Source organism: Pseudorca crassidens, chromosome 15 (assembly GCF_039906515.1).
Source record: "Pseudorca crassidens isolate mPseCra1 chromosome 15, mPseCra1.hap1, whole genome shotgun sequence".
NCBI lineage: Eukaryota > Metazoa > Chordata > Mammalia > Artiodactyla > Delphinidae > Pseudorca > Pseudorca crassidens.
In genome coordinates this window covers 37,268,521-37,286,925 of record NC_090310.1, presented here as the reverse complement: position 1 = coordinate 37,286,925, position 18,405 = coordinate 37,268,521, and the positions used below count along the sequence as shown (strand labels likewise).

Genomic DNA, 18,405 nt, shown 5'->3' with positions numbered 1-18,405 from the left:
CCCCAAAAAAGTGAGCCAGGCAGCTCCATATTCTGCTGTTTATTGACAGCTGACAGTAGCTCCCTGCCCGGACCCCCCCTCCCCACCTGCTGGTCCTGGCCTGGGCCACCCACTGAGGAGAGGCCAGGTAGCTGGCCAGGCCCACCCACCCGGGGACGTGCCAGCACATGACCACTGGAAGGGGCCCCACACACCCAGGCACCACCTTGGCAGACCCCCTCAGCCCACCCGAATCACAATCGCTGGTTTTCGGCGCTTTTTAATTCTCTTTTTTGTTAAGAAATGTCAAAGTCGTGCCCAACACGTGGATCAGCAGACACAGTAGAGGAGGCCAGTCAGTAGTTTTTGGAGTGGGGAGACGGAGGAAGAAGGCGAGAACGACCACACAACACGGCCTCAGACCATGAGCAGAGCGTCTGTAGGAACTGGAGTGGGGGTGGGCTGGCTGCGTGGGGCCAGCTCAGGGCCCCAAGGAGGGAGGGTTGGGCACACCCTCACACGCACCACATGCAGCTTGGCATGCATGCCCTGCACCCACTGCTGTCACCCAACTGACGCGCCCACGTTCACCACGCTATGCACACAGCTCCCCTGAAGCCCAGATGCACCCTAACACCAGCACCCATGGGAGAGGCAGAGCCCTCCCCACTGTCTCCACGGCGTGGATGACACAGCCCAGCGGCGAGCAAGGCACATCCTTCAAGTTCTTCAGATGCAGAGAAGTTAGGAGAGAGAGCAGAGGGAAGGCCCTGGCGGAGCACAGACCCCTCCCCCAGACCCCAGCCTCCTGTTTGTGCTACTGGGCCCGGGGGTCTGGCCACTCCTGGACAGAGGGAGGGAAGGATACACAGACAGATGGCCGGGGCCTCTAACAGCTTTTGTCTTGAGCTGGACTCCAGCGTCCTTGCAGTTGGTAAATGGTTTTCTATAGAATCAATAATACTTCTTCTTTCTTTAAATATATATTTGTTAAAGTTATACCTTTTTATTTCTCTGGGGAAATCTGCCTCAGCTTATTCCCAATAAATTAATACTCTTCAATAGCTTATATTTAGGGAGGGGGGTGCAGTGGGGCAGGGGGCCCAACCCCAGCCCCTTGTGCTGCGCTGGAGTGGCTGGCAGAGGTCCCCAATGGGCAGTTCTGTGCTGGGCATAGGCCTGTGCTCTGCCACAGATTGGGGAGGAGGCTACAGCAGCTGCCCCCCTCCCGCTGCCTCCCAGGGTGGACCCAACCTGGACTCAGGGCAGGCGGTTCAGGAGTTTCCCCTCCTCCACCCACAGCGGGCAGAGCCTGGTGGTGGGTGGACAGGTGGCCCAGCAGTTATTGCACAGGGAGCAGCAGATAAGGAAGGGCACCCACAAGGCAGCAGCATCTGCCAAGAGCCCTTGGGTCCACCAACCAGGCAGTCCTCCAAGCTGGGCCCAGGGGTAGGAGTTGTGCTTGTGCGGGGTCTGGACAGAACGGCCCACCCCCGCCTCGTGCCCGCGGCCGCCTAGCGGGCTGCCCCCTGCACCCCTCCCCCTTGGTCCACCGCCCTGCCCGCTCGCGCCGCCCCCAGAGGTACCCATCCTGAGGTAAAGGTCAGTGTGCGGGCCGGAGCCCAGGCGGCGCGGGTGGGCCGAACTTGGGCGGCCGCGTCACTCCAGCATGGCGTCCAGCTGGTCGGCCAGGTCGTCAAACATGCTGCCAATGTCGTCCAGGATGCTGCCGGTGCTCTTCTCGGCGGCCGAGGGGCTGGGGGCGGGCGCAGCGTGAACTGGCTGGGTCAGCGCAGAACTTCCAGCCCCCATGTCCCGCCCATTCAGCGCGAAGTCCCGCCCCTCGCGGAGGCCACGCCCCCGCATTCAGGGGCGGGGCCGGATCAGTCCACGTACTCCCCACATCTGCCCCGCTCCGCCCCCTGCCCACTCACAGTAGCCTCTGTCGGGGACTGGGGCAGCTCGTAGAGCCCCGCCCACGCCAGGCCGTGCCCGGCGCAACTCGGGCCCGGCGCAACTCGGCCCCGCTCTCGCCGGGCAGCCTCCAGGTGTGCACCCGCCGCGGGAGCGCACAGCCCCCCACCTACGCCCACGCCGGACCGGGTCCTGCACCTACCGCGAGCCTTGCGCGTCCTCCTGTCGGATCTTCTCTTCTACGGCTTGCAGCGCCGCCGCCAGGCACGCGCTTGTCTCCTCAAGCTTCTGCCTGGCGCTGTCCCCCGGCGAGGCGCCGTCGGGCGCGGCGGGGGGCCCGGCTACCGCTGCAGCAGCGCGCGGCGGCTTGGCGGGCACGTGCAGCGCGGGCACACCGGGGGACGGGGGCCTGGCCGGGCTGGCACTCAGCGAAGGTGGCGTGCTGGCGGGCTTGGTGAGGGCAGCAGGCGGCTGGCGTGCCGGCGAGGGCGACGGGCTGGCGCTGCCCGACTGCAGCCCCGCCGCTGCCTTGGCCGGCTTGGGCGCCGTGGGCGGTGGTGGCGGCTTGGGAGACACGGGCGGCGGCGTGCCGTGGGCACGCTTCACCTCTGCGGGGAAGAAGAGAGTCGCACCGGGGTGGGAGGTCGCGCGGCGCGCGCGCTGCCCATCCCGGCATAAGCCCTGCCCAAGCGCCCTGCCTCGAACCCGGAATTAGAGATAACGCCCTTTGCACTGCCGCCGGGCTCCAGCTCCAGCCCTCCGCCCCCGGCCTCCCTGAGGCTGCCAGGGAGCGCGCGCTTCCCTGTGCAGGCCTGCTTGGGTCACTGCTTCCAAACCCCACCCGGTCCGCCCCCCACCTCCATTCCCCTCCAGGTATGGCCTGTTGCAGACACCGGCCCTTCCGTTGCTTGAATGCCACAGGGCCTTTGCACCTCTGATCCTTCTGCCTGGAAGTCTCTCCCCTCCCTCCTGTGCTTGGGTCATTTTACAGCCAGGTCAGAATCCTCCCTTAGCCTTCCAGCATCGTGGGCCTGTCCTCCTTCCACAGGTGCTGCTATTCATGGGTTTCTGTGTCTCCTTCGCTGAGGAATGTAAGGATCATCCACCCTTGTCTCAGCTCTCGTTGGTGAAGTGGTCCAGTGGGTGGATGGACGAGAGGGTCTGAGGATACTTTCCCACCCCACTCCACCTGGCCTTCATCAAATCCAAGAAGTGGAAAACCCCTCAGACCATGGCATGGGGAGCTGGAGGAGGGCCCTTCCCCAGCTGGTTCCCTGCAACCTACCTGGGCTGCCAGGACCTGGCAGTGGCACCTTCTTGGAGGCAGGTGTGGGTGAGCCCTGGATCTTGGGCACGGGCTGAGCCAGAATGGGCTTGGGAGAGACAGGTGGCTTGGCCGGCTTCCGGGCATCACTGTCTGGCGGGGGCAGCGGGGGCAGGTGCAACAGGTCAGAGGGCGGGGGCTCAGCGGGTGGCGGTGGCGGGGGCAGCTCTGGGGGCCCAGCCTGCTCAGAGGCCGGATGGCGGCGCACAGTGCCTGTTCCATTCTGGTACACGGACAGTGGTGGTAGGGGAGGCTCGGGACCTGCCTCCCTCTCCTTGGCCTTGGGCCGGCGCTTGACCGTGTCGGACTCAGTGAGGATGAACTTGACATTCTCCTGCTGGCTCTGCTTGGCTCGGATGCGCCTCTTGAGCGTGGCACTGGCCTCCACCCTGGCCAGTGGTGGGCCCTCCACACCCGTCTCACCCTTGGCTGGACCTCGAGGCCGCTGCCGGGTAGCGCCATCTTCCACAACGTGGCCGTGATCTGCAGGCCCCCCTGGCTCTCCCGGACCCCGGCGAGCAGTGGCCAGAAGTCCTGTGACAGGCCCACTCAGTGTGCGGCGCCGGTTCACCACCTCGCCGTCAGGCCCAATGGCCTCCTTGTGCTTCACCGAGGCCAACACCGTTGCCACCCGGCCTGGCTCTGGGCTGGCGGGGCGAAGCATGGGGTGGCCCTCAGGGGGCCTGCGGGCTGCCCGGCCCCCACCCCCAATGGATGACAGCTCGAGCATGGCTGCAATGCTCTTCACGCTGCCAGCGCTTCCTGTGTCCACACTGCCAGCCAGGTCACTAGCCCGCCGGCGCTGTGCCCGGACCCCCAGCCGGCCGTCCTCAGCCCCAGCCACCTCAGTCTCCGCATCTGGCACTGACTCATCAGCCAGGTTGGCACTGGCCATGGATGAGCTGGAGCGCTTGGGTGGGGGTGGGGGTGGGCCCTTCTTTCGCGGCCGCACAGCAAACGACTGGCTGCGGTTGACGTTCTTGTCAGCGCCAGCAGGTGCCCGCACCGAGTGGCTGCGGCCCACACGCCGCTGGACTGTGGCGTAGGGCCCCACCGTGGCCGGCACCAGCAGCTCGTCCCGCTCCGGCTCGCTGTCAGACGCCGCATAGCGATTCAGGCTGTGGGCACGCTTCTTGGGCCGCCCTGACTCCATGTCGGCCTCAGGGGGCAGGCACAGCGTGGGCACAGGCGCGGGCACGGCCGCAGGCGCAGGCCCCGGAGCAGCCGGCCCTGTCTCGCTCTCCACGGGTTGGGGCAGCACGTAGGCAAAGCCACGGTGTGTGGGTGACTGAGGCAGCGAGCGGGGTGACATGGGTCGCTCCATCGGTGGCAGCAGCTGTGGGGTGGGCTTCACCTTGGCTGTGGCTGGGGCTGGACCATGAGGCCCCCCCAGGGCTTGCGGGGAGCCTGGCCGGGCTTTTGTGGGAGTCTGGGGGGGCGTGAAGTGGCTGGTACCTGGTGGAAGGACCTGCCGCGGCTTGCCAGGCACTGGGGGTACACTGGCCCGCTTGACGCTGTGGCCGTGGCGGCTGGGCCGGGCCTCCTTGGGGGGGGTACCCGGGGCCGGCCCCTCCTCCAGCAGGTATTCCTGGCTTCGTGACATGGGGCTGCCAGGCCCTGGGGGCCCGTCGCCCAGCAGCTCCTGAGAACTGCTCATGTGCCGTGCCCGCCCACCCAGGCTGGGCTCCTGCCGCATGGAGGCCCTTGGGGTGGGTGGCAGGTGGTTGGAGGGCTTCTCAGTAGGGGCAGCGGCAGCGGCAGCCCCTTCAGCCGGGCCCGTCAGGGCAGCCTGCAGCTCACCGCTGAGCTCACTGTCCTGGAAGGTGGTCATCTTAGGAGACTGGCAGTCAGCCGGGGCAGGCTCGGGTGGGGGTGGCGACTCGATGGCCATCACTTCAAGTGACTGTGGTACCTTCCGGCGCAGGGGTCCCCCCTCATACTTGGCGTACTCTGCCTTCTGCAGCTCTGCCAGTTTCCTCACTGCCAGCATCAACTTCTTCTGGTGTCCTGAGTCAGGCGGGGGGCAGGTCAGGCCAGGGAGGGTGGCGGGGACCAGGAGGCAGTGGGGGCGGGGTGGGGCCTCACCCAGCTTGGTGATGCCGATCTCCTGCAGGTCTTCCCAGGTGATGTCGGTGATGAAGTCGATGTTCTCGTAGCCGTTGTCCACCAGCACCTTGTAGTACTGAGCCAGGCCAATCATGGACAGCCACATGGCCAGGTTAGCCTACGGAGCAGGGGACACAGAGGGCAGCCCGAGCTGGCTGCCCACACCCTGCCTATTACTCAGAGCTGTCAGAGGAGAGGGCACCGGGCCAGCCTGGCACAGAGAGACGGAAGGACAAACAGACAGGCCCGAGGCGTCAGCTTTGGAGACAGTGCAGCCTTGACAGGAGCCCAAGGCCAGCTCACACACACTTGAGAACATATGCAAACACACACAGAGGGGTGACTCTCTCCTCAGGATACCCTTTGGGGGAGGGGGAAGAATGCACTTCTGGCGGAAGAATGCGCTTCCTCACCTGCCCAGGCAGCCGTGGGGACAGCATCCACGTGGACACACCACACACGTCATGGACACAGATACACAGCACCACCGACCAGATACGTGTATACACACACCCTGCATCCCAGCCATCCACGGGCACTGACACCCCTCTGAGTCATGCTCACGCCCTCTCACCACTTCCCCACCAGCATCAGGCACACGTCACACAGCCTCGTCACACGCCTGGCAAATATCTGTGATGGTCTTCACCCAGAACCACCGGTGGCTGGCTCCCTGAATGGCATTCACCCGTCCACACTCCCAGCTGGATGTCACTCATGCACCAACACAGGACACTCGGTCACCTCCTTGGGTGCACAAGCAAAGTGAAGCCCCTGGGACCCAGACGTGCTGGCTGGGAGGACCCCTGAGCCGCTGACTGAGTGGGGTGAGGCAGAGTGGATGAGCACAAACCCACCTGTCACCAACCCACAGCCCTGGGGCTCTCGGTGGCCATGGCATCTCCCTCACAGACGGGTGGGAGCCCAAAGCACAGCGCAAGGCCCAGAGAGGCAGCATGGATGTGACAGGCCCTGGGCCCATCTTCTCCCAGCCCAGAGCCTGTCCCACCACAGACTGACTGTTCGTGACAGCACGGGCCGCGGCTGGTGCGGCTGTCAGCCAGTGTGTGCAGTCACCAGTGGGTGCCTTGAATGTATTTAGCATACGCGTGCTGGGTACCCGAAGCACACACAAGCGTCTTCCCCATACATGTGCCTGGGTGTGTGCAAGCACGTCCCATCCCCATGGCCCCCTGCAGTGTCTGGGTGGGTGTGTGATGGGCAGTGCTGTGGTGTGCCGGGTGGCTCCGGTGGCCCTGTGTGGCTGCCTGAGTGTGGAACACACAGTGGAGATGGGGACTCTCCAGGCTTCAGGCTCCCCTTGCCCTGACAGCCCTCAGAGGTGGTCACCACTGCCCCTGCCCCTGCCCCAGGGAGGCAGGCCCCAGTGCCCCTGACGGACAAACAGAGGTCATCCTCTGCTCTCCTCTCTCTGGACTCCCCGGAGGGCAGGGGTGGGCTGTAGCCAGGGAGGCAGGCAGGCTGTCTGTCTGTCTGCCCAACCTGGGACTGGCCACTGGGGTGCAGGGGGCCTTACGGGTTTGTGCTCAGGCAGCCAGTCGGGGATGCTCAGGCCGCTGATCTCTGCAGTGATCTTCTTCCGGTGGCCTGGCTTGGTGACCCCGATGGCCGTGAGGTCCTAGGTGGAGGAGAGGCCCATTAGCAGAGGCTGGGGGCCCATCTCTGGGTCAGCTGGTAGATAGCCTTCGGGCAGCTCACCTCAGGGGTCATGCGGCTGATGGTGGGCAGGTCATAGCCGGCGCTGATGAAGTTGGGGGCGTAGAGCTGCAGCTGGAACGTGGCAAGCCACTGGCTGACAGCCTCGGCGCCCTGGAAGACACAAGGCACCCGCTGCAGGCTTGCCCGCCTGCTCCCCCGCCAGGCATGCACCCCAGCCACCGCGGCGCCTCCTTCTCTGCTCAGCTGAAGACCACGCAGTGCAATCTGCTGTCCGCTGGGCCGTCTGCAGCCAGGCCCCGTCAGCCTGGCCCGGGTGCTCCTCCTCGCTCTGTGGTCCTGGGTGCCGCTGTCTTGAGCACTGTCCAGCACCTCGGCCTCCTTCTGTGATCTCCACCAGGAGGGTCCAGCTGCTGTCCACATCACAGGCCTCCCTGACCGTCCCCCCCATTCCTGGACCAGAGACACCCTGCAGTGTGGCCCCGTGTGAGGGGCTCTGGGAATGGGGCCTCAGGCGGGGCAATTTAGTGCTTCCCCTCTACACCCCAGAAGGTGGGCTCTACTCAGAGGAATGCAGGAGGACTCAGCCAGCAGCTCATGCCCGCCCTAGCACGCAGGTGCATGCACACAGGACCTGTCTCACCCACATACACGCCTTGGCTTGACTCACATCCATGCCATTCCACACACACACACGTGCACATGTGCCCGCATCACAATCACACCAGCCACACAAACACACCCCCACTCACCTCACACCTGTGTCACACTTCCTAGACACACTAGCTTACACGCACAGCGTGTACAAGAGACAACAGCTACACACACAGACTGACAGACCAACAGAAGGACGGGCCCGGCCTGTCAAGGGCCCTGGCCATGCTGCGGCCAAGCCAGGCAGGCTGCCCTGGGTGCCCCCCCACCTGCAGCCGGCCCAGGCCTTGTACCTTGCCCTCCGATGCTGTCTCCAGCTTTTTGGATGGCTGCTCCCCATAGACCTGCCCGGCATGGGTCACTGGAGTCTGGGACCGGGTGGCACCTGGGGACGAGAGGGTATGGTGGGGCAATGGCTGCCTGGGGGCTACCTCCCGGCCAGGCCAGCAGTGCTGTGTCCTTGCTCTTACCTGAAAAGCCCTCCGGAGGCTTGACAGGGCTGTCCCCGGGGCTGGAGTCGGAGACAGACTTCTGGGAGAGCACCGTGGCCAGGAGCTGCAACCCAGACAGGCTGGCTGGCCAGTGCTGCTCTAGACACAGGCCATCCTGGTCCTGCCACCAACCCACCTACCTTGACCCCTTCAGAGCCTGCGTGCAGGGTGTGGCCCCCGCTGATCCGGCCACTGGCCACACTGCTCAAGCTGCCACTGCGGTCCCCGCCTGCCAGCAGGAGGGAGCAGTATCAGCTAGTGCCAGCCCTGCATAGCCCAGGTGCTGCCTTGCAGAAGTGCCACCACCACCACCCTCCAGAGGCCCCCACCTACCTGCAAATGGCTTCCTCAGCACCCAGATCTCCTCGGGAGGTGCAGAGGGCCCTGCTGAGCTGCATCCCTGGGGTGGGCTTGGTTCGGCGCCTGCTCGGGAACCTGCTGGCCAAGCACAGTCTCCCTGAATCCTGGACTGGCCCAGGCCTGGGGCATCCCCTGGCCTGGCCCCCAAGTCTGCGCAGAGCAGAGGCTGGACACACACGTGCCTGGGGGGTCAGTACAGCCTCCTCCTGCCCTGTGTTCGAGGAGCTGAGCGACCCTCAGAAGGCCCTTCCCAACCTTGGACATTTGAGAGCAGGAGAGCATGGTAGAGAGGGGCGCAGGCCAGGCTATCCTGTGGTCCTGTAGGTGGGAGTAGGGAATTGCAGGAGAGTGCAAACCCCTCTGTGCCTGGGGAGCAGGGGGAGGGAGGAGGCCCCCAGGAGCCTGGGTCCAGGCTCCTCACCCCAGGGAACTCGATGACCTTGGGTGGATTGGCCACACCTCCTAACTGGCTCCCCTCTGCCCTCTCACCCGGCCTGTCAATCTCTATATCCTCTCTGTGGGGTAAACCAATCACACCAGTCCCCCATCTGAAGCCATTCCATGGCCCTATGGCCTCATCCTGCACCCCCTCCCTCTCTGTCACCAAGTCAGCCACACTGGGCTCCTTTGGACCCTTACACAGTCACACTCTGTCCTGCTTCAGTGCCTTTGCACGTGTGGTTCCTGCTGCCTGGAATGCTCTGCCTGTGGCCAGCCCCTCCCACTTCTCAGGGTCTTCTCTGTCCACACTTGTCTAAAGTGGGTCTCCATCTGCAATCTCTGTGTCACTGGTTGGTACGTTTCCTTCCACATTTATTTTACTGTTCCCTTCTCCCCTCCCTCCCCGAGGGCAAGCTCCTTGGGAGCAAGAATGACGTCCATCTACTCCTAGTGCCTGGCATGCAATGTCTGTTGAATACATGAAGGAGTGGGTCTGGGGACGCTGATGAGGAGACAGCTGGCAAGACACACTCTGGACCCCACACCTAGCAATGACTAGAGCTGACAATCCTTGCCCTACCACCCAAAACGCCGTGCACCTGCTTCCTTCTGGCCCGCGAGCCCATCCCCAGGTGGGACTTGCCTGCTCGCTTGATGATGGCCTCGCCCAGGGAGGAAGGGAAGTAGCCCACACGGTCATTGCCTGTCCTGTTGTCATGGATACAGCCCTTCCACCGGCCGTCTGGATGCTGCTCGAGGACCTGGTCAGATACGGTGGGAGGAGCATGCTCAGGGAGACACCCCTCCATGTCAAGTGGGTAGGTGGCCTTGGCCTCCTGCTCATACCCCCCAGTTGCTGCCAGGTGTTGCGGGGAGCATCCCAGGTCCCATTCATCCCTGTTCCAGCAGCCCCAGGCCATCCTTACTGTGATAATGTCCCCGGCTTTCACGTTGAGGCTGGTCAGGTCGTAATTGTTGCAATAATCCTTGGTTGCCCGGACCTGCAGGGCTGCCGAGGCCTCTGGGGACACAGGAGGTGGCAGACCCCCCAGTCCTGTGAGCCGGCCTGGCCCAGGCCCCAGCCCTGCCCCCTTGCCCCGCCCGGGCCCACCTCGCAGCAGCTGCTTGATCTCCTTGCTGGCCTGGGAGGTGGTGAATTGGTGCACGATGTCCAGGGCTGTCTGGCTGTAGGTGTTCCTCACGTGGGCATTGATCCCGTTCTGTATGTGCCAGAGGGTGAGGACTCTCAGGAGCCCCCTACACCTCCACTTGACCCCAGCTCCCTCTGGCCCCTAACTCACATCGAGCAGCAGCCGAACCACTTCCGTCTTCCCACAGAGTGCGGCCTCGTGCAGGGCCGTGCCGGACTTGGTCTGGCGGTTAATGTCAATGCCAGCTTGGAGGAGGAGTCTGACAGGGAGGTAGGAGGAGCAGGCAGGGCCCTGCACAGAGAGTCCTCTGCCCCAGCACCCCCAAGCCGGGCTCCAGTTCCTGGGGGCTGAGGATGAGCTAACCCTGTCCCACATCCCCGACAACCCCTCCCTGTGTTAACCCTTCACGCTCCTATCTCGTCTCATCCTAGTGTAGACAGTGCTGCGATGCCCACTTTAAGGATGAGGAAACTGAGGCTCAGAGAAGTTAAGAGTCTCCTCAAGGTCACCCAGCAAGTGGCACAGGCTGTGGGGCTATAGAAGACCACTCCCCACCCCCCTCCAGTACATCCTTTATGTGGGCGGCTTGAGGCATCCTTCGTATCCAGAGACCTCACCACATCCCCATGGCTCCCTGGCTGCTCCTGTCTTATTGCCAAGCCAGGAGCAGGAACCCCAAGGCTGGGTGCCCCTTACCCCGCCCCCTCCCCACGGCCATACCTGATGATGTCGATGTGGCCGTTCTTGGCTGCCAGGTGCAGGGGGCTGGTGCCATTGGGGTTGGTGGTGTCCCCTGGCCGGGGCTCTAGCAAGGCCGCACACATGTTGCTGCTCAGGAGCAGCTGGACCACCTGGAAGGAGGGGTCAGAGTAGGGGGGCCCAGGAATGGGGTGGGGAGCTGCAGTTTGTCTCCCATTCCCACCCCAGGAGTTGTTGGAGTCCCACTCAGCTCCCTGGGGAGACTTACCCCAACGCGGCCGAACTCACAGGCAAGGTCCAGGGGCGTCTTCCCCGAGTTGTCCACCATGCACGGGTTGGACTGGTGCTGGAGCAGCATCTCAGACTGCAGGGACCACAGGGTGTGGTCAGGCCCAATGCATCCGTCGGGCTCATTCTGCCCCAGGCACCCTGTCACCCTTGAGGTGGTCCTTACCACGTCGTAGTGACCATGCTGGGCCGCCAAGTGCAGGGGGATGTGGCCCTCATCAGACGGGACATTCACCGCTGAGCCTGCCTTCAGCACCAGCTTCATGGGCTCCTTCCGGCCCTGCCAGGCCGCATAGTGTAGCGGCCGCATGCCTGGGGGCAAGGGGGCGGTTGGGAGCTAGCCCCTGACCCTGAACCCAACCCTGACTTCTAGGACGCTGATCCCATGAGAACCTGCCTCAACCCAGACCAAGACCCGGGGCTGAGACCTCAGTTGAGGGGCCATCCTGGCCTCCAGGGACCCCAATTTTGACCTTGACCCCCTGCCTCTGGCTCTGAGGTCCCTGACAGGCCTTGCCTTTGTTGTCCTTGATGTCCACAGCAGCCTGGGCCTCCAGCAGCAGGGTGATCAATTCCGTGTTGCCATTCAGGGCTGCGTGGTGCAGGGCAGAAAAGCTGGGACAGGTGACAGACATGTATGGGCAAGGAGCCGGGCAACCTGCCTTCCCCAGGAGTCCTTGACCCCCATACCAGACTGACATCTCCCCGGGCTGAGAACTCACCCATCTGGGTCTTGGAAATTGACATTGATCTTCTTGGTGGAGCCCAGGAGCTCTGGGGTGGGAAGGAGACATGGTGAGGGAGGCTCCGTCCAGCCCCTACTGAGGCCTACCTGGGTCCCAGCCCCCTCTAGACAGAGAGCAGGCAGAGAGCGGCTGGCTAGCTCCCTGGCAGGCTCAGAGCCAAAGCTATCTAGGTCTTTAGTCTAGAAACGTTCATTCATTCAACCCTGTTTCCAGCACTCAGCATCAGGTACCAGCTTTTGGCCCTTGGTTTCCCACTGAACTAAGACGTTGGGAGGTTCATAGGCCCTGTCCCTGTCTGGGAACAGAAGCCAGGGCTGTACACCCACACAGGCGCACACATGTGCACATGAACCCCCCTCCCTTGAGACGCTGGCTGAGCACCTGCCAATGGTGGGAGGGAGAGAGCCAGCCCAATCTGTCTCTCAGAAGGACCCAGATGGGGCCGGGGGTGGCCCAGGAAGGCTGGAACACCCGGAAATGGGGGTATCTCTGGGGAAGATCTGCATTTCCAGGGTTCAGCCTCCCCCAACTCCCAGCCCCGGGCCTGGCCTGTGTAGATGAGCCCCATTTGGCAGGGCAGGATGGGGAGGCAGGCAAGTGGGCCAGTGCCTCCAAGCAACCACATTACAATGGCCCCCTCATCTATGGGGGCATGCGCAGGCCCCAGGGTCAGCCCGCCTGAAGCCCGAGGGGCTCCAGCCCTCCCTTGGGGGTCCCAGTCTCCTCCCGGGGCGTCCCCAGTCCTGGCCTCCACCAGCCGCCTGCCAGAGGAGGGGAGCCCACCGATGCCCTCCCCGTGGGCTCAGGTCCAGCCGGACTCGGGCCAATCCCCTGCCTGTCTGGGCCACGATTACATAAACCATTTGTGGGTCAATCACTCTGTGAGGGAGGGGCTGGCAGGACAGAAGCCCCTTTGTCCAGGCTCAGGACAGGGATGGGGGCAGGGGGCTGAGGGAGTCGAGTCACAGAGGGGCTGCTGCAGGGCCTGCTCTGTGACCAACAGCAGCCCCGGCTGCTCCGGCCTCAGTTCTCAGCTTTTGGATATAGGGTGTGGGTCCCCCAATGGCCCACAAAGTCAGACGGGCCTGAATTCAAATCCTCCCTCTGCCCCTTACTAGCCCTGAGGCCTTGGCTGTGAGCTCGAAGGGTCTAACAGGGCCAGCCTCACAGGCCTAAGGGCGCCTCCAGACAACACATGAAGGGTCTGACACAGAGTCAGCTCAGCACGTGGCAGTTCCTAATACTAGCCCTATAGGAATCCCACCCCACCCTCCCCAGCAAGGGGCTTCTCCGGTGAAGAGCCGAAGAGCTGAGGCTCCAGGACAAGAGGCATCTCCACTCCCCTGCCCCTCCCCCCACCTCAGACACTTGGCTGATGCTACCGGCTGTCTAAGTTGGCAGCAGTGCCACCCCTCCTTCCGCGTGGTGGTCCAGGGAAAAACCTTGTAGGCAGCCCTGGGTCCTTCCTTGAGCCCTTATAACTTCTCCATCGGTCAATCCTGTTGGCTCTACTTTCAAGACACTTTCAAAGCACACCTGGAATCCTACCCTTTCTCACCAGTACCATCATCACCACCCTGGGCCAGGCCAGCATCCCTCGAAGGACCACTGCCATCACCTCCCCCTGGCATCCCCATTTCCACCCTGCCCCCTCCAGTCCATCCTCCATACCCACTGAGGTCAGGGGGACCCCGTTAGAACATGGGTCCGGTCCCATTGCTCCTGTCTCAATGGGGTTGGAGGTCAAAGCCGGACAATAGCCCTGTATGATGCAGCCCTCCTTTCACTTCGACTTCCTCCTCACCCCTGTTCCAGCCACCTGAGCCTCCTTGATGGCACTCCAACACACCTGTCTCCCCTGCCACAGGGCCTTTGCACATGCTGTGTGTGTGTGTGTGTGTGTGTGAGCCATTCTTCTCTCAATTATCCCCATTATTCCCTCTTCATGTCCTTCAGGTCTCTATCCAAGACCTGCTTGTCAAAGCCTCCTCCCCCATCTAAAATGGTAATCCCCTGGGAGTTTCCTGGTGGTCCAGTGGTTAGGACTCGGCACTTTCACTGCCATGGCCCAGGTTCAGTCCCTGGTTGGGGAACTAAGATCCTGCAAGCTGTGCGGTGTGGCCAAAAAATAAATAATAAATAATAAAGAAAACGGTAATCCCCTTCCCATCTCGTGTCTGTTGTATTTTTCTCTTTAGCCCTCATACCACCATTTATCTTGTTTATTGTCCATCTCCATCACTAAATTACAGGCTCCAAGAGGACAATGGTTTTTATCTATTTTGCTCACTGCCGTATCCTTGCTGGCTAAAACAGTACCAGGTGCACACACAGTGCTCAGTAACTGGTGACTGAACTGTACCCTCATCCCACACACTTTGTCCACCTGCCAGAGCTGGCTTCAAGTGTGTCACCTGTGCAACCACTCAGAAGAGTCCCACACCTGGCTGGATGCTCTGCTGTCACGAGATTGTTATTTTGTTTGTTTTTGGGGGGTTTTTTTGGCCCCATCTTGTGGCATGCGGAACTTCCCTGACCAGGGATTGAACCCGCGCCCGCTGCAGTGGAAGCGTGGAGTCTTAACCACTGGACCACCAGGGAAGTCCTATTATTTTTTTGGACAAGTCACCCCCCCACCATTTTCATTTTGCGCTGGGCTCTGTGGATTATGCGGCCGGGCCTGCCACGGTCCCTTGTCGTAAAGCTGAAGGGAGCCCAGGCATCGCTGTCCCCAAGCACCCCTGCCTTGCTCAAGCCCACCCTCAGCACATTCCCCCACCAAAAGGCTCTGCCCCCCAACTCTAATGTCTGCTGCCCCCCACCCTTCTTAGTTCCCATGTAGCCAGTTCTCAGCTTCTCCCCACAAGACTTCCCAGGCCAGCTCGCTCTCCTCCCTCCCGCAGCCAGGGTGCCCAGGCAGCTACGGAGCCAGGTGCTCTGAGTGGCGCCCGAGGCCAGGCCCACCTGCTTGCCCAGTCACAGCTGCAGGTGCTGAAATCTCAGAGGGGCTGGAGATTGAGGCCCAGGAAGTGACACAGACACCAGTGGGGAGAGGGTGTCTCCATCCAGAAGGGGATCACTCCCCACAGGAGAAGGAGCATCTTGCTAAGGTCATCTTCCCCGCCCCCCTTCCGGCCACTGGTCTCCTCAAAGAGGAAAAGTACTGGAATTGGATGAAGGGGGGCTTGAGGTCTTGAAGCACCCCCAATTCCCATGGGGACACTGGACACCCGGGAAGGTCCCAGAACTTCAGCCTGCCTGGGGCTGGGGGGCTGCACCTCATGGAGACAGGTGCCCTGAATGAAGCTGGAGCAGAGCACGGCTTCAGGGGCCTGGGTAGGTGGGAGAGAGGAGGGAAAGTGGGGATAAGCTGAAGGCCCCAGGAGCCCCTTTCCCTTTTCCACAAGGGCACTAAGTCCTACAGATTGCCATCAGTCATAGTGCATATGCCTTGCCCCTGACCGCCCCCATGACTTGGGCTCTCCGGTCTCCTATCACCCCAGCCCTCTAACTGCTCTCCTGATACTACCCCTACCTTTTTTTTTTTTTTTTTTTTTTGCGGTACTCGGGCCTCTCACTGTTGTGGCCTCTCCTGTTGCGGAGCACAGGCTCCGGACGTGCAGGCTCAGCGGCCACGGCTCACGGGCCCAGCCGCTCCGCGGCATGTGGGATCTTCCCGGACCGGGGCACGAACCCGCGTCCCCTGCATCGGCAGGCGGACTCTCAACCACAGCGCCACCAGGGAAGCCCTACCCCTACCTTTGAAGTCACCTCCAAACTCCAGCTGCAGAGGCCCTGAGGGGAGCCCACCCCAGACCCTTTTCCACTCTACCCTTGTGGCCTCCCTCCACCCCTCTGCCAAGATGCTCCTCCAACCACGGAAGCCACCCACAAGCCACCTCCACAGAGCCACATCTGTCTCCTACAGGGACGTGGTCTTGGCCTCCTCTGCTCCCACCTCAGATTGGCTGAGCCCTGTGGCCTCCAGCATAGAAAGGCACCCTCTCAAATCCCCCAGGGCAGGCAGCTCTGAGCCAGACGCTGGAAGGGAACTCTTAGTGGGCCAAGGTGAGTGAGCACAGGAGTGCTGGCCGTAGTCTTCAGTGAAATGGAAGAAAGGGGAGGTTGGGCCCGAAGGAAGGGCAGGGTATCTGCCCACACCCCAGAAGACCAACCTCCACCCCAGTATTTTCTCTCCCTGGCAGTCTCTTCTTCACTTCAAGGATGATTGCTAAGGGTGACGGTGCCTGTGCCTGTAAGTGGAGGCTCCCTTCAGGCAGGATAGGGGTGCTGACAGAGCCTGGGGTGTCACTGGGGTGTGGGGTGAAGGGAAGGTGTCAGCACAGGGAGGAGACTGTGGAAACAAGAATCGTGGGAACACCTCTGGAGTTGGGGGCCCCAGGGAGCACCGCTGGATGCCCCTACCCCATGGCCCAAACTCCAGCTGTACTTTGCTGAATCAAAATACATCTTACTCCAAAGCAGGCCAGTGTTGCCATGACAACCGAGCTAATTCATGGAGGGATTTCTCCATCTGATTTATTATGCCCGCCCCTGTGAGTCAGAGAGCCCAGATTCAGGTGCCAGGGCAGGTGTCTCTCCTACCCGGAGACCAGGCCATGCAGGGTCAAATGCAGAGATCTAGGCGGAGACACAGGTAGAGGTAAAGGTCCCCACACCTCCCCCAGATGGCCAGAGTAGAAGGGGAGGGAGTCCCCAAATCTGATGCCCCCCACTTCCTTGGCGCACCGCCCTGGGCCGTCTAGAGAATGGCCACAGTTAGCACTTCCGGAGCACTTACTAAGTGCCTGAGCTTCATGCGTGTACTCGCTGTCCTTACAACAATGCTACGAAGCAGGGACCACAAACGTCCCCATCCTACAGATGAGGAGACTGAAGCCCAGAGACTGGAGATGCCTGTGCCCAAGGTCGATGGCCACTAGGTGGAAGACTTTGCCTTGCCTTCCACCTCTCAATCCCTGAGCCTGCTTTTGAGGCTCAGCTAAGGTTGCCTCTGCCTGAAAGCCCTCCCTTTCTGAACACTGAGGCCCTGAAGCCAGCCCTAACTGGCAGACTATCCCTGGGCCTCCGGTGTGGAAGGCAGGGCCCACCTGTGTATGTGTTCTTGCGAGGCACAGATGTGTAGCTCTCTAATTGCACAGAGCAGATAGTAGCAGCCAGGCAGGGGCTGCAGTGGGAGGGGTCCTCCTGGGGCTCAAGGACCTACCCCCACCTGCCCCAGAGGCTGTCTCAGTTCTCAGCATCTCCCCTGGAGAGATGGGAGGGTACCTCCCTGGCTTACATACAGTCCCAGGGGGTGGCATGGGGAGTCGGGGCACCCAGACCCCACCTGCTACCCAGCAGAGCCCTGCCCGCGCCCGCACAGGTGCCTTGACACACTGACACGGCCATACATGCGCAGTCACACACGCGGCTGGTCCACACGCCCATCCATCCATCTCCAGAGTCCCCGGGGGAGGCTCCAGGCTGAGCTGGGATGAGTGCTGGGATCAGGGCACCAACCTTCCAACCATCCCCTGGGACCCCCACAGAACAAGCCCAGGATGGCCAGTGGGAGACCCCCTCCCCCCCCAGTCTCATTTTCCAGCAGGGAAGCCAGAGAGGACCAGGGTCTGCACCTACCTCGAACTCAGCCTGCCCTGGGCTGGGCGACCTTGGGCCTCTGCTCCCCCTTCAGTAAATGGCCCCCAGCCGGCCATGCCTGGGCAGCCACACCCCCAGCATGGTCCTGCCACCCCCCCTTCCTGCTAAGCACGTTATTAAACATGGGGCGGGGAGGGGGTCTGACAGAGACTGTCAGCCCTGTGGTCTCCCCTTACCGCAAGAGGCCCCTCCCTCTCTCCATGGCGTGGGGGGGAATCCGCCTCGCCCTTTAAAGGCCCAGAAGAGACCTCCAGCTGTCAGCCCGCAGCCCGGGAAGGGAGGGGAACGGAGGCAGGAGAGAGGGATGCGAATGCCTGCGGCCTGGAAGGTGGGTGCCGCCAGGTGCCCGCTGGGGGGCTCAGGTGACGGCCTAGCACTCGATACAGCCCCTCCTTCAGTGCTGGCAGCGGGGGGCGCAGACGGAGGGTCTGGGCACTGCTGGCCCCGCCCCGCCCCCGGGGACCCGACAGCATCCCCCTCCCCGCCCTGCACCGGGCGGGGTGGGGGGCTCGGCGCTGGAGACGGCCCCGGGGCGCGCCGCGGCTCGCGCCCGCTCTCCGCGCCCCCCGTACCCCCCGCACTCACTGGCCTTTCCGGGCCGCGGCCTCTGCAGCAGCCTCTGCGCGGTCCCCACGTCCTCCGCCTTCACCGCCTGCACCAGTTCCTGCTCCTTCCCCATGGCGCGACCGGGGCCGCAGCGACGCGGCTGAGCTCCGTGCGCTCGGCGCGGCTCAGAGGCGGCGGCGGCCCCACGGCACCCGCCGCATCCTCCTCCCTCCCCCGCAGCCTCCTCCGCCGCCCGCGCCCCTCGCTGTCCTCGGGCTCCGGTTCGGTCTCGGTCTCCCGGCGCGGAGGGGGCGGGGAGCGCGTCACGGGCGGGGGGCGGCCCGGGGGCGGGGGCCGGCGGCGGC

At 63.0% G+C, this 18,405-nt stretch overlaps 1 protein-coding gene across 6 annotated transcripts; it reads right to left on the bottom strand.

Annotated features, from left to right (window-relative positions):
* Positions 1-24: 24 nt before the first annotated feature.
* CASKIN1 (CASK interacting protein 1) lies at positions 25-18,360 on the bottom strand. 6 transcript variants are annotated; one of them, XM_067706976.1, is made up of 20 exons: positions 18,080-18,360; positions 11,807-11,858; positions 11,602-11,699; positions 11,251-11,396; positions 11,065-11,160; positions 10,818-10,948; positions 10,248-10,356; positions 10,058-10,166; positions 9,873-9,955; positions 9,590-9,707; positions 8,479-8,583; positions 8,286-8,374; positions 8,125-8,209; positions 7,948-8,039; positions 7,043-7,153; positions 6,861-6,962; positions 5,303-5,441; positions 3,179-5,224; positions 2,096-2,501; positions 25-1,735 (listed from the first exon to the last, which is right to left on the bottom strand). In XM_067706976.1, exons 1-20 carry the CDS (start codon positions 18,171-18,173, stop codon positions 1,639-1,641), a joined length of 4,308 nt encoding a protein of 1,435 aa, XP_067563077.1. In that variant the 5' UTR covers positions 18,174-18,360; the 3' UTR covers positions 25-1,638. The 6 variants fall into 6 exon arrangements, with proteins under 6 accessions (XP_067563077.1, XP_067563075.1, XP_067563076.1 ...); XM_067706974.1 differs by having other exon boundaries at positions 9,873-9,967; positions 18,080-18,359; XM_067706975.1 differs by having other exon boundaries at positions 8,479-8,580; positions 9,873-9,967; positions 18,080-18,359.
* Between the last annotated feature and the right edge of the window lie 45 nt (positions 18,361-18,405).